This window comes from Myotis brandtii, unplaced genomic scaffold, assembly GCF_000412655.1.
Source record: "Myotis brandtii unplaced genomic scaffold, ASM41265v1 scaffold213, whole genome shotgun sequence".
Taxonomy (NCBI): domain Eukaryota; kingdom Metazoa; phylum Chordata; class Mammalia; order Chiroptera; family Vespertilionidae; genus Myotis; species Myotis brandtii.
This window is the reverse complement of record NW_005357962.1, coordinates 884,359-900,048: the sequence shown is the minus strand read 5'-3', so window position 1 is coordinate 900,048 and position 15,690 is coordinate 884,359. Positions and strand designations below refer to the sequence as shown.

Sequence of the window (15,690 nt, the reverse complement as noted above, 5' to 3'; positions counted from 1 at the left end):
TCTGCAGCCAGGCAGTGGCGAGTTCTCTTTGGTTAGTCCCACCCTCCACCAATAGTCACAAATATTTCACAAAAAGAAGTCAATAACCAAATCTTTGGTGAAAAGCTAGGTGGATTTTTTTTTTTTTTTTGCATACTAGGATTTTAAAGACTGGAAATAACTAAACAAAATAAATTCATCCCCTATCCCATCATACAAACAAAAACAAGGGAAGCAGAAGCCAAAATACAGCACGCATGCTGGTCTCAGGTTGGAGTGGCTGCCCATGTGTGTCTGCCTCACGTGGTCTCCACGCTCCACTCCTCCTATGACGGCCCTAAGCTAGGAGAAGAGAAAAGCATCACGCTTTCCTTCCGATAGAATTCTACCAGTACTAATGCTCTTGGTTTTTCAGAAATTCTGAGTTCTACAATAAAGTCCCATTTGCAAACTAGCCCATCAATTACTTAACAGGTACACAGCGCTGACCAAGATTCAGGGCTGCACTATGCCTCATCATTTGTCATTTTAAAAAATATAATGGGAAACCAAAAGAGAAAAAAAAAGTGACAGATTGGGAGACTGGTGGGAGGTAGCGAACTCCTACATACACTGCAAGCAGGGCCACCGCATATGAGCTGACCCCCTCTACCTCTCCCCTTGTTCGTTTGTGCCTGCAGGTCCTAAAGAAGGTGGTCCAGGGTGAGGGCCCAGGGCCATCTTTATGTGGCCTGGAGCAGTGTCTCTAGGTCTCTGTGGTGCAGCCACCAGCCTAGAGCCCCGAGGTCAATGTGGACACACCCCACCCACAGACACACACGCTCGGGTGAGATGCACTCAGCTCTGCTGACCAGCCCTGGGACACTCTGCCCCTCTCATTCCTTCATAGCAGCTGTTCCTGCAGGTAAAGAGGAAATTAACGTACTTTCCTCCAAAAGCACTTGACGGGCAGATGACAGGCAAATCCCAAACTGCCACGCTGTCACACCTCGGGATTCTCACGGGTAGAAGGAAGCGGGCCTTTGTCAGACGGTTCAGTGTCGAGAACTCTGAACAAAAGGCTTATGGGAAAATTTCACACTGATGACTGTGGGGGTGGATTTAGGGAGCTAATTTGTCTTAATTACCACTAATTTCTACACGTTTAAAAATGTGTTGTACGATCAACAAATCTTCAAGAATAATGTCAGTAGTTTCAAATTTCAAATGTAAAGCAGAATATAGTTTTTACCTCTAGAGAGTAATTTAAATTCCCAACACTCTCACTCCCTCTTCCACGTGCAGGAGAGTTAGCTCTAGCTTCTGGGAAGGCCTTCCCTGGTGTGCGAGTGTGTGTTGGGGGAGGGAGGGGCTTGAGGAAGCCCTACGGCCATTGAGGGCCTCTGTAGACCTTCCTATAAGATGTGACTAGGCCAGGCCTCCCTGGGTGGGGCTGAGGCAGAGCACTTACTCCCTTGAGCTGGGCAGGAGGGCAGGACCCCACTGCTGGGCGCAGAGAAGTACAGTTTCTTGCTGACAGGCAGAGAAATATGACCACATGCCGCTTCGCTGCTCTTCTCAGAATACATACAACGGTTTTTTTACAAGATCATCTCTCAGGTCCAATCTAATTCGCTCTGATGGTTTTTGCAGTATTCCCTACCATCTCTGCATCTGCACCGTTCACCATGACTGTTTTCAGCGCGGCAGGCCTCCTGAATTCATCTTTGTCACTGACGACAACACAACCTGCTTTGGGAACACTGACCCCCCCCCCCAGGCAGAGCCTAGATGAGGCTGCAGACGCATCATCAGCCCAGCTGCTGGCTCTAGGACTCAATGCGAACACACTCTTTGACTTCTGAATAGCTGTGTTAGGAAAAGCATCTACAAAATGACAACAGTGACACACAGCATCTCCCCTTCTCAAAGCCTCTAGTGTCATTTCTGCGCAGAGAGCTGATTGCATACAGAGTGACTATATTACCTTAGTCTTCACAGGGACTCTGAGAGGCGGGGCTAGAGCCCCATGTGATTCTTGGGGACACTGAAGTGCAGAGGGGATAAGGGCCTTTCCCACTGTCACATCACTCCCAGGGGATGGGACTGGAATGCAGGGGATCGAGGCCTCTGGACTGCAGGCTTTCTGGAGGGGCTCATGAAACATGGTGCTCTGCAGGGAGGAAGCCCCGTGGGAACATGCTCCCAGGCTGAGCGCACAGCAGCTACTTTCGAGGCCTGAGGAATGATGGGCAATTCAAGAGGCTTAAGGGAAAATTTCTGGTTATAAGGAGCCCAGGGCTAGTGGAATGGATAACCACTCCACACTGGTCCCTCTGGTCTCCTTCCCTGGGCCACTCTGGAGCTTGGCAAAGAAAGGGGACTGGCAGGCATGCCAAGCTCATTGTGCCTGTTCCCTAAACCTGTTTTTCTTATTTTTAATATATATTTTTTATTGCTTTCAGAGAGGAAGGGGGGTGGGGGAGAGAGAGAGAAAGAAAGAAACATCAATGATGATAGAGAATCATTGATTGGCTGCCTCCTGCATACTCCCTACTGGGGATGAAGCCCACAACCCAGGCATGTGCCCTGACTGGGAATCAAACTGTGACCTATGGGTTCATAGGTTGACACTCAACCACTGAGCCATGCCAGTCAGGCTGCCCTAAATCTTCAATAGGAAACATCTTTGTACCAGAATCTAAAGATGTGAACCTGCCAATTATCTGAACTCGAGTTGCAATGTGGATGCTGGAGTAGCCAGCTCCTTTGAAGAGTTGGGGGAAACAGAGCCTTAAGAGCCCGGTGAGTTTAAGTCAAGCATGGCCCTCTGCTTCTCTGCTTAATCAATTGAATCTCGTAATTCAATTGCAACCAAATTAAAACCTTTTACATAAAATTTAATCAAGAACAACTCAAATTTCACCAAGTCAATTTCAGACAGCGTTACCCACAATATACTTTTAAAATAGAATTGTAAACTTAGCCAAAAAATTAAAGAATTCTACTTAAATGTAGCTTTAATTTTATAGCTTTATCTGACTACAGAGTGTTTCACTTTTACCTATCATTTATTTTTTATAATAAACTTGATCCACCCATGTGTCCATTGACAGATGAATGGATAACCAAAATGTGCTACATATACACAATGGAATATTAAGAGTATTACTCAGCCTGACAAAGGGAAGGTTATGGTCTGAATGTAACCCCCACTCCACACACCCCCAATTCATATATGAAAGCCCAAACCCCATTAGGCATTAGGAGGAGGGGACCTTTGGGAGGTAATTAAATTTAATGAGGTCCTGAGGGTGGAACTTCCATGATGGGAATGGTCCCCTTGTAAGAAGAGGAAGGACCAGAGTCTGTTCTCTGCCCTGTAAGGACACAGCGAGAGGGTGGCTGCCTACAGCCCAGGAGGAGCGTCTGCATCAAGAACCACATCTGCCAGCACCTTGATCTTGGACTTCCTGTCTTGGAACTGGAACTGTGAGAAATAAACCTGTTGTTTAAGCCCCTCCCCGAGCCTGGCTATGGTGTTTAGTTATAGTAGCCCCAGCAATACAGGAAGGAAATTCTGACACATGCTACAACATGAATGAACCTTGAAAGATGTGATGCTAAAGTGAAATAAACCAGGCACAAAAGGGCAACTGTTATATGAAGCTACTTATGCAAGGTGCCTAGAGTAGTCAAACTCATAGACAGAAAATAGAATGGTGGTTGTTAGGGGCTAATGGATAAAGAGTTTCAGTCTGGGAAGATGAAACAGTTCTGGAGATGGATGATGGTAATGGATGTACAACAATGTGAATGTACATACACCACACAACTGTACACTTAAAAATAGTCAAAATGGTAAAATTTATGTTATGCATATTTTACCACAATAGAAAAAAAAGTGATTTATTGTCTCCTGAATTGATTTACTTCTGTCCCCACTTCTTTAAGTAAGTTCTTTTGTATACTGGTTTAATTACTACATAAAGTCATTAAAAAATTCATTGAGAGCCTGTTAAAATGCCTGAATCTGAGGCTGGCTCTTGGGATATGACCATGAGTAAGACAGACTGCCTGAAGGTGGAACATGGACGGAGAAGATTATTGTGAAGAACACATTTTTCAAAGAAAGATGACTTTCAGTGATACAAACAATCCCAAAAGCGGAAATTAAGCAGAGGTGGGAGGAGTGTTTTGGAGAAATTAAAGGAGCCTCCTCAGAGTGAGGCACTGCCAAGAGAGGGCATGGAACAGAGAGCAGATGTAAGGGCGTGAAGGAGAGAGAAAACATGGCAACGGAGTCATGGACATGCCTGGGGCCAGACAGGGAACTCACAGGGGGAGATGGCCATGAAAAGGCATGGCCCGAGGAGTACTTCCATTTCTATTAGACCGTTCCACACACGTGCAGCATGGAGGGATGGAGAGATGTTCTTGCCAGAAGAATCTCCCTGTGAAATGAGAGTCTCCAAAGCAATGACAAGGAGGAGGCTTAAAAACGAGGAACTCAACAGATGCTAAGGACTTGCTAACTAAGTGGTGTAGAGATGGGGAGGAGGGGGCAAAGAGGGGAAAGGCAATTATGAATCCTAGTCCTGCTCTGGATACTCAGGTAGAAGGCAAAGTCCTTCAGCAAGGTGGGTGCCACGAGAGAAGTAGGGGTGATGGAGGGGCAGGAGAGAAACTGAAGGCAGTTTGGACTTGGACTTGTAGGAGACACAGTGACATTCAAGCGCAGGTGGTTCAACAGGTAGTCAGGCATCTATAATAATAAAAGTGTAATATGCTAATTAGACTGGACAACATTCCGGACGAAGCCGGGGCTGCGAGGACCGGCTGGCCTGGCTGAGGCAGGCGGGGCTGCGAGGGCTGAGCCCCAGCACAAATTTTGTGCATCGGGCCTCTAGTATGAATATAAAAAGTAAAGAGATCAAGGCAAAACATATACTAAGGAACTGCCCACATACAGATGATGGCTGAGGTTACTGAAATAAACTATTCCAAGATATTGCACAGCATGGGATTTTAAAAAAATGAGAAAAAAATTGTAGGGCACACAAAATTTTGGGGGTGATGAGATAGGTTTAAAGAAATGACACACACACAAAAAGTGAAGTCTGGAAAACAAGCAAAAGCAGTTGGCAGGAGGGTCCCCCAGCTTTACAAACATGGGCGTCAGAGGGCTGCAGCCTGAGCAATGCCAGGGAAGCCAAGTTCTATGGTTTAAGGATCCTTTAGTCAAGTCAAACTATGATCCAGGGGGACGGCATTTGGAAAGTATAAGTCCTGAAACTTCTAACCTCAGCTAATCCTATATAATAAAAGCCTACTATGCAAATTGTCCCCTCAGGTGGTCGTTTGACCTGGAGTTCAACCGCTCCCTAGGATGTGCACTGACCACCAGGAGGCGACTACCTGGGGGCGGGGGTGATGGGGACGAAGGTGCAGTGAGAATGTGGGGTATCCACTAAGCTCGCTCTCATTCCCCCTACTACCCTCCCCCACGTGACCTCTTTCTGGACAGCTGGGCCACAGCTGCTGGGACCATAGGGGCTGGTTGGGCTCCCTGTGGATTCGTGCAAGAGCTGGTCTGCGAGGCCGGCCAGGAGAGAGCACGCTGCCCGCCTGCTTCCGTGTGGTGCCGCTGGGCAGCCCGGAGGCTCACGCTGCATCCAGCTCATCTCCACCTGGGGACTCGGGCGCCGTGACTCAGGCGCAGGGGCGCAGGGGCGCAGGGGCGCAGGGGCCCAGGTGCTGCCCAGGGCCCAGAGGTCAGCTGGGACCTGCCTTTCCACACCAGATACTCGCGTTTCGGTCGCAGGCCAGGCCTAGGGACCATACCCATGCGCAAATTTCGTGCGCGAATTTCCTGCACCGGCCTCTAGTAGTCTAAATAAAGGAAGAGGAAGAATTTCACAGGTGCTTGCTTTGTCTCAAAGTAGAAAATGACAGTGAAAATTAGCACAGAACCTGTATGAAATATATTTAGAAAGCATTTTCTTAAAAAAAACAGATTGGATGAGCACATGACTAATCAGCTCTCTGAGAGGAGAACTCTAAGTCTGTTTCAACAATATTCACAGGCATACCCTTCTGGCCCTGCATGCTGCTAGTGTCTGCTGAGGAGGGTGGGCTGGGCTGCCAGTGCAGCCTTCTGTAACTCTGTGTACATGAAGAAGCACTCCCCACCCCCACACTTAGAGCTAAATGAAGTGGGGAAAGGGGACAGTAAGGCATGCTGGGAAAACTCAAAAGTGCCACTAGTTCAGTAAGATCCAACACCAAGTATTTATATAAAGGCTGGTAATACTTCATCTAAAAACAGAGAAAGGAACATTTTTATATGCTAAAATGCCTGTTGTCTATACAAAACCCCTGAAACAGCTGAACTTTTCTCTATTTTTCTTTTTAAAAAATATATTTTTATTGAGTTCAGAGAGGAAAGGAGAGGGAGAGAGAAATAGAAACATCAATGATGAGAGAGACTCATTGATCAACTGCCTCCTGCATCCCCCACACTGGGGATCGAGCCCGAAACCCGGGCATGTGCCCTGACTGGGAATCGAACTGTGACTTCTGGTTCATAGGTCGATGCTCAACCACTGAACCACGCCAGCCGGGCTGAACTTTTCAGAGCACATTAACACAGATCAGGGTTTTATCCTGCATATTATGTATAAACAGCGCAGTTGTATGTGCTTCAGCCAGCTATTTTTATTTCAGTCCTACCTTTACACTCTAGATAAATTTGAGGCCAAAAGAATGATTGCATTGTAGTGACTATTTTTGTTGAACAAAAATTAATCCTGTTGATAAATACTATCCCCACAAATACTAGAAAATTCCATACTCAAAAGACCACCTACAGAGCATAAAGCTCATATATTTAAACCAGATAGAATTAGACTTTATTCTATTTATATGGCAAACGAGTGTTCTGCTCCTATTGCATCCGTTTATCTTAATGTATAGAGAGTACACAATTCAGTGAAACAATTGTTGGAAACTCCAAACACCAACACGTTTTGCAATGTCATACAAATTTTGACCTTGGTATTTATTTTTTGTTGTTGCTGTTAATCCTCACCTGAGGATATTTTTCCATTGATTTGTAGGGAGGGAGAAAGTGAGAGGAAAGAGAGAGAAACATCGATGGGAGAGAAACACATCAATTGGTTGCCTCCTGCATGAGCCCTGACCAGGGCCCAGTCTGGGGAGGAGTCTGCAACCCAGGTACATGCCCCTGACCGGAATCCAACCTGGGACCCTTTGGTCTGCAGGCTGACACTGTATCCATGAATCAAACCGGCTAAGGCTGACCTTCGTATTAAAGGAAAATGATAACTTGTTCCACAAATATTGTTTTAAAAAATTGTCCCTAATGACCTTAAGTCTAGAATATTGCATCCAATTCAAGAAAAACTATGGTTCTACAGGCAGTAAATGAAGGTTTTCACGTAAAAGGAGCCATGCTGAACCCAGTCATGGTGAATGAAGTAGGTTTGTCTGGAGATGGCTGCTAACTTAAGCTCACACAGCTGGTTTCTCTACAGTTAGACACAACGTGCCTAACTTGGGAGAGAATCAGGGCACTGAAACTGCAAAGGCAACACTTTGGTCCTGACACGAGGCTCACACTGTTATCGTAAGGCAAGATCTTGTCATTTGTTCCAGTTGTGATTCACCTGAATGGTCCACACTTTAGAGATTGCCCAGGTACAAATGGAAACGGCGCCCAGGGCAGGGCTGGGATGAAGGGCAGAGTCAAGTGGATAAGCGCCCAACCAGCCCCTTCCATCTCTCAGTAAAGTGTTCTGTTCTCAGGAAGCCTACATAAGAAATGCGTAAAAATTTCAGCAATATTGTAGTATTTGTATGGAAGAAATTATAGTCCCAGGTAGACTTTATGAATCTGTTGATTCACGAAGGACTCAGGAAGTATTCCTGATGAATGTCCGAAGTCTATTCTATGCTGGGGATATTCCTGAAATAGCAGCAAAAGAGTTCCTCAACTATTACCTTCTATTTATGACTTGAAGTTAAAACTTAAAAAAAATAAGTATTGTATTAATAAAAATTAGGAATGATGGGATAGGAAATCGAACTCTTTAATTTTTACAAAAGGATATCCATCTAAATTGTCACATACTTCACAATAAAGAAGAGCCAAATAACCTGGATATCCTGAAAATGTAGGGCTGGAATTTTCCAAGTCACCCAATCCTCCATCATAAGACCTTTAATCTGTCAAGTCTAAAGAATACCTGAAACTAAGAAGCCTGAGAGGGATGAAGTGGAGGTTAAATTTCCCCCCAAAACCACTGGCAGCCTCACTTCTGCCATGTCATCCATACATCCTTTCATGGTGAGCACCCCGAGACTGCTTTTCCTCTGGGTGGAGTGAAGGTGAAAGGCAGACACAAGTGCACGAACAAATAACCTCCAGAACTCAAAGGGCTCCCTCTGGAAAATAATGGAAGTGAGGCACCGTCCAGCACTAAAAGCTGCTCTATCACAGGACGGTCAGTAGCTACAAAAAATATTTCCACTTTTGGAAGTCAGTATGTTCAGCAACAATCTTTAGTGTCTGTGGCAGAAATTAAACTCAACGTGGAATTGAAATATGTTCTGCTATTGTATTACATGGAATCTTGTGTAAAGAAAATAATACACACAAAAAAACAATTTCACGTGTAAAAGCCCGATGATTGTTCTGGAGAGAAAGAAAATAGCATCCTTCTCTAAACAATGGTTTCCTAGGTTCATCTTTCAAAATTCGGGCCAAATCATGGATTCCAGTGCACACACACCTCCTAGAGAGCCAACTGCGGAATGTGCAGAACAAAGAATTTATTCAGAGATCTCCTGGATGTTTTTCCTCCTCAAAAATAATGAAAAGTGAGGAGGTCCAGATGGGAATGCAGCCACTCTGGGAGAGGACTCTTTTGAGATAAATAACAAGGCTCTGTAAACAAATCTCCAGGATTAAATGAGGAATTTTGAAAAGACAACTAATTTTAGTTTGTCTGATTTTTACTAAATTATTTATACATAGTGTTCTAGTATTTCTGAAGTAGCGAAGGGACAATGTTTTATGCTAAAGCTCAAAAGACAGACTAAGTTAAAAGACATCATAGTGTGATTTTTGAAACTTTCAGCTTTCTGTTCTGAATTTGAAGCAATGATGGCTCAGCATCACTAGGACCCCTTTCCTGGCCACCCTGTTCTTGTGGAACCTGGTTCCTGCTGCTCAGATGAGCCAGGGACCGTGTTGGCTCCCACAGGGCCCCTCCTTCTGCCCGGCGCAGCGCCAGGAGCACAGCCTTCTTGCACTGAGGGTTTCTGATCCCTCCCTAGCTGATCTCTGAGATGAGCTCAAGACAAGCAGAAGTGATGGGGAAAGGGCAGTGGGCGGACAGAAAGAAGTTGGCTGCTTCTAGCAGATGACGAGCAGGTAACTGAAGGAAACTGCCCTTTTCAGGAGCTCAGATAAGTAGGACTAACAAATTTTATGGTGCAATTTACAACTTTATAGCCAATTTTTATTTACATTTTAAAAGTACTTAATCCGGTTTAATTTTTGGCCTAGATTCTATTTCAAAGCAGTGCCTTTTACAATGAATTCCAGACAAAAGCGCTGGGGCCTTGTTAAGAGCCAACTGGTTATGATTTGTGAGGGAATCTACAGGGAGGTGTTTAACAACAAACCTTGGATTCTCACTTTCTGGGGTCCCTCGATCCCTCTTCTTTTTGCTTATTTTATTCAGGACTGAGATTTAACACATCCACTGCTCTCTCCGCGTCCCCCCCCCCCCCCCCCCCAACTTACAGAGCAGTGGGAAATATGTTTGTGCTGTACTGGCTGTTTTTGTTTCTCACAATTATTAGCACAGTGACAGATGCTCAACCAAAAACCTTCATTCTGTTGCTACTGAATCACTTATCCCCAAAGACTGTCCGAGATGATGTCACAGTCAACGTCATCTCAAAGCGTCTGCTGAGTTCCAAGCCACATGGGTACTAGGTGTACAAGAATGATTTCTGTTGACCCCACAGGGAAATGAAAGAGCAGAGCCCAAACACATTACACGGAGCCGAGTGCTATGCGGGGAATAGATCCTCGTTTACCCCACGGCTTTGGAATGCTACCACCACGCTTTGAAAGCTGCTGGTTAATGCATCTCAGTTTTGATTCTTGATTTCTAGTAAAATATGGGAAGACCTAAAAGCTAGTGCTTATGAGTCTGGTGCTATTTCAATCGGGGGCAGAGATCGGGAGCAAGCCTGCGAAGGCACACTCACCGCCGCTCCAGGGGGCGCCCGTCACTGGAGATGCTGCGTGGAATGTTGGCGGCTCTCTCGGGAGGAGGCATCTTCCCGTCTCCCTTCCCGGCATTCAGCCTCGAGGTCATGGGACTCTGCACCTGGGCCGGGACTTGAGGACCGTGAGGCCCCTTGCTGGCGTTCCTCTGCCACTTGTTGTTGTTTCGGAAGGGAAACTTGAACTCGTATGAAACCCCTTCGTTCATTTTGTACTCCATCACTGGCATGCGGTAGGTTTCTGAGCAACTCCTACAGGGGGGAGGGCACAGAGAGAAGAAAAACTAATATTATTTTTCCTCGTTGGTGCAACCACACTGATTCTCATTAACAGCTAAAATGGATCAAACACTTCATTAATCACTGGGCCCTATAATTAGTTTCCTTCCGAAAACCAGAACCGCAGAAGTCTTCCACTTCTCCTTTGCCCAACCCCCACTCTTGAGTCTGAGGTGTGGAGTCCTTGAAAATCAGAGAGCCAAGGTCACCCTCGTGGGGGTGGGGGGCAGGGTCTGTACTGAGACCTGAGGAGGGAAGGCCACCCGGGCAGCGTGACTGGCAGGGGGACAAGCCCTACGATGGGGGGAAGCAAGCAGTCAGCTTCACACACTCCTCACGGCACTTTACATCAGGGTTCTACTGGGATGTAGTTTTGAATGTTAGGATCCTGATAGTAAAAAAAGTAAGTGCGGAGAAATCTTGAAATCCAAACTGAGTCGAATTTAGCTCAGAAGGAGAAAGAAAAAGGCAATTATAGAAATTCTACAATTATCAGATTACCAGGGAACGAAGCATAATTTCAAATCAGGCTTTCTTTTTTTCCCCAAAAGTCAGAAATTTCCTATAGCAGGGCTGTCCCCCAGTAAGGAAATTAATGGCAGGCACAAATGTCTTCTGTTGCTTTAGCCCAGTGGTCAGCAAACTGCGGCTCGCGAGCCACACGCGGCTCTTTGGCTCCTTGAGTGTGGCTCTTCCACAAAATACCGACTTCTGTGCATGGGCCACGAAGTTTCACACTGTACGTGCGCGCCCGCATGTGGTATTTTGTGGAAGAGCCACACTCAAGGGGCCAAAGAGCCGCATGTGGATTGCGAGCCACAGTTTGCCGACCACGGCTTTAGCCCATTTTTGTGCCACCATCCCAACTCCCACATCTTAGAAAATGTGGAACCCACTTTCCATTCCCTTTACTCCAAACCAGGAAGAATCAAACATTGACTGAAAAAAGCCTATTCCTACCAAAGCACTAACTCAAACTGTGCATCCGAATTTCATCATTAAGTCAAAAAATTTACTTTCTTTCTTACAGGAATGTCAACGACTGAGAAGCAGGTGGGCGGATCTAGAGAGGGGGTTAGGGTGATCATGAGAGGCATTTCAGAGGTAACCTATGGAGAGTCCAAGCCAATGCTGTCCCAGAGAAATAAAATGCGAGCCACAAGTACAAGCCACTTATGTAATTTAAAAATGTTTAGTACATTAAAAAAAGAAAATAGGTAAAATTAATTTAATTTAACCCATATGTCCAAAATGCTACAATTTCAACATATAATCAATAAAACCCATATTAAAAACTATTAATGAGGCTTTTACATTCTTCTGAATTTGGTGTCTTTTACATTCACAGCACGTCTTACTTGGGACTAACCACGTTCCAAGGGTTCTGTGGCGGGTGATTCGTGGCTCCTGTGTGGGACAGAGCAGGTCTGAAGGGCACTCAGCTGAAGGCCTGGCCTTGATTTGGGGAAGGGCTCATGTTGGTGTAAGAATAAGCACAGTGGAAGGTGACTTCCTTTCACGATCTTGTCCATGTATCTCACACATGCCCCCAAGTGTGCCCCCAAGTGTACCCCCAACCCCCCCGGGGCTCCTCCCCTCCATCTCCGTGACAGCCGTGGCTCCTGAAAGTGCTGCTTTCAGAGCATGTGTGTTTGCTGGGTTCTTGCCCTCCCTAGTCTTAGCCCAAGCCTCCAGTGGGCACCTTTCCTTGGAGCTTCCTTACCACTCCCCTGACTCCCCGAAGCCTAGGTCAACCGTCTGCCTAAGGCTTCACAGTAGCCCTTTTATGCCTTAATGACAATGGCTTTCAAACTTTTTGGACCACAATCCCAGTAAGAAATACCTTTTACACTGTGATACAGCATAAACACCAATACACACTCATACACACTTCCTCCGACAGCCTCCATCAGCTCCACTCTGTGTTATTCCATTTCATTAAAAAAATACATCAGGTGTGACCTCTTAAATCGATTCATGATCTACTTGAAAGTTATGATCTGCAGTTTGTAAAACATTGCTTTAGAGAACATTTGACATTACCTTTAGCAGTTAATAAGTTATGCAATAAACCCTTTTCTCTGATGAGGAAATATCACCTTAGGCTTTGATATAAACTCCAGCTTTAAGGCTGAGATTTCTGACATAAATATTCCACTGTAACTTTTTTTTTGGCTGTTCATAGAGGCATTACTGTAGTATGGTTTGAAGTCTTCCATTTTTAACTAAATATGGCATCTGGTGTAATATCTAGTGCTCTGGGTCTGCAAATATAATGCAATAATGTAGCTTATCAAAAGAATATTAATAACATTTATGGTAACCCATGGAAAATGTCTCTCCATTTCTCCATCAGAACCAGCTTAGCTTCTCCTCAGCAGTGGTCCATTTTAACATGCAAACTCCGTGGATCTATCACCTCTGCCCTTTCTGTTGGCTGCTAGGAACCGCCACATGTACAGAACTCTAGTATCATGTATTGTGGACACTAATTTTTCAAAAATCTCCTCCTAGGCCACACTTTTCCCTTATTCCCCCCCCTCCTCTGTGCCCTCCATGCACACAGAGATGCCTTCACTGAGTTTTAACTTTGTGATATTCTATATTCTACATGTACCTTCATTAGCTGCTTCAAGTCCGCACTGCATCAAGTAGAGATTAATAAATAATGACACAGAAACAATAATGATGCAATATAAAACAGACAAGTTGCTTTCATTTGGGGGGGCCTTAGTTTCTTTTTAAAATGAAGTTTTGAGGTTGATAGTCCCTAAACTTTCTTCTAGCTCAAACACTCTTTGAAACAGTCTTTGAAGCTGCATAACATTTAATACTAAATCTGGTTAAAAGAACCCATTAGCCAAAGATTTTCTCTTCTCTCTAGTCTTCATTTCCATCACTCTTAACAGACAGCTAGAAACCTGCATACCCTACAATTACAGGATGTGGTCTGACAAGGCCTAGGCAGGGAGTGAGGATTCATTCATAGAGAATGGAAGACAAAGCTTCCAGGAGCTACACCCGGCCATTCTGCCATTTCTACTGCCTCCCAAGGCGGGCGGACTACCCACTCGCTTCCCATCACTCATTGCCCTCTGTAAAATACCAGAACAATCCAGAGGTGAGCAGTACACTGAAGAACAAAGGCGACAGCTGGCTTCTAATGACACACATGAATGTTCTAAAAGGACTTGCATTATATCATCCCAAGTGAAATCTGGTGATGAACAACTCTACCACTCGGAGCTCACAATGGACGGCACTCACCAGCCCCACAACTCTCCGCAACGCGTACATCATTACCCATTCATCAGATGAGAGAACGAAGGCCTGGGGAGGCTAATTCGCCCACGACCACAAAGCCAGAACTGGCAGAGCCAGGACTGTACTCACAGAATTAATCTACTTTTGGGTAGCCTTAGGTCAGTCACTAACGAAAGGACACCTCTACTCCAAATCCCCAAATTTCTTCACCTTACAGTGTCCATCGCATCTCACTCAGGGCAGAGCCGATGACAAAATGGAAAACTGGGCACGTTTTAAAGACCTGTGGTCAACAGAAATGACAAATTCAGTGCTAAACGTGACACACAGTGACGTGCTGAAACCCTACGTCAACTGAAACACCACTCTATCTCCTTACTCGCTTCTACAGTTTATTTCTGTTTCCTTTCATTTCTTGTTACCCATTATTCTCTCCTTTTTCTGTAAGACACTAAGAAATGCAGATAGAAACACAGTTGAGCAGAATATTGAACAAATCATCGTAAGACTGGACTCCTGAAACAGGAAAGTTAGGTGTCTGAGGGCAGCGAGGTCCCTGAGAGTGTGCGACTTTGGCTTAGGAAAAACACTTAACCTCATCTGAAAACAGAGATGTGAACCAGAGCATCTCTAACAGCTGCCCTTCTAGCTTCTGCATTTTTAAAAACTTTGTGACCCATTTGTATTTATAAGGTAATTTGGTCCCTTTATGTAACTTGTTGGTTTTTCTCTTTCTCTTAATTGCTTTCTTTAAAAACTGCAGGTGACTGTCTCCCCACAGCATAAGGGCGGGCTCCCCACTCCCAGGCATCACCTCCAGAACATCAGTTTAATCTGCTCTCTGGGCATTTTCCATCTTGCCAAGAGAATGGCTGTTGAAGACTCAGAGGTGACAGATTCAGAGGTGAAGACAGATCAACACTGGTCATGAGCTGGTGGACGGGTGAAGGCCCTCCTGCAGTGCAGCTGGCTCAGGGCGCTGCCTTCCAGGGAAGCCCACAGGGAAGCACCAAACCTGCTCCGCATCAGCCGGTGGGCCGGCTCTTGGGCAGGCTCGGAACCGTTCCAAACTTTGTTCTCCTCGTTGTTTCAATGGAGGCAGGGTTGGCGGGAAGATTCTTTAAAAAGCCCGGTACACAGGAGGGTCTCAGATAGTTTGCTTTACTTTCCCTACCCCTTCTTTTCCTTAATTAATGACTCTCCCGTGTGAACATACATGGATGTTTGTAATTATGTACAATCACCCTGCCCCTCCCCCCGCCCTGTACCCAGTGACCCTGAGAAGGGGTGGAGTGGGGGCAGCGTGCCTGGAGGGGAGGCCTGTTCTGCCTCTTGCTGGAGCTGCAGTAACAACTGACAGAGAAGAAGAGAGTGACTAGTCAAAGAAGAGAGTCATTAGTCGCTGGGAAAACAGCAGTGGGAGTGTGAAGTGCGGAGGAGAAGGAGAAAAATGACAGAAGAGAATTATCTTATTTTGCTAAAAATCATAGCAAGGTGTTACTGCTTCAACTGCTCCTTTGAAGTTGGTCTAAGGGAGGGTGGGGCTTGCAGTCCTGCAAAGACATCCACGGTACCACGTCTCACCTGCTCGGAGGGCCTGACAGGGGCATTTTGGGTGGAAACTGTAGTGAAAGGAGCAGAGTAAGTCTGGGGCCTGTGGGCTGTGCAGTACGCGCACCCTCCACCCAGCCTCCCTCCCACTCCGCACCCTGACGTCCTTGGTCATGTCACCACCAGAGCTCCTGGCTAGGAGAGGATGAGCTAGTCACTTAGAAGCAGTGTTGGGACCGATACGGCTCATTCATTCAGGGGTGGGTGGGAGCCGCCTGTCCTGGTTTGCAAGTGTGAACTGTGAGCCTGTATCCC

At 45.7% G+C, this 15,690-nt stretch overlaps 1 protein-coding gene across 16 annotated transcripts in view; it reads right to left on the bottom strand.

Moving 5' to 3' along the window:
- SIPA1L1 (signal-induced proliferation-associated 1 like 1) overlaps positions 1-15,690 on the bottom strand; it is a 330,175-nt gene that overhangs the window by 50,224 nt on the left and 264,261 nt on the right. For all 16 annotated transcript variants that reach the window (XM_005865778.2, XM_014539293.1, XM_014539298.1 and 13 more), the window contains one exon: positions 10,264-10,533. In XM_005865778.2, the coding sequence (XP_005865840.1) occupies positions 10,264-10,533 (270 nt within the window). The remainder of the gene's footprint in view (positions 1-10,263; positions 10,534-15,690) is intronic.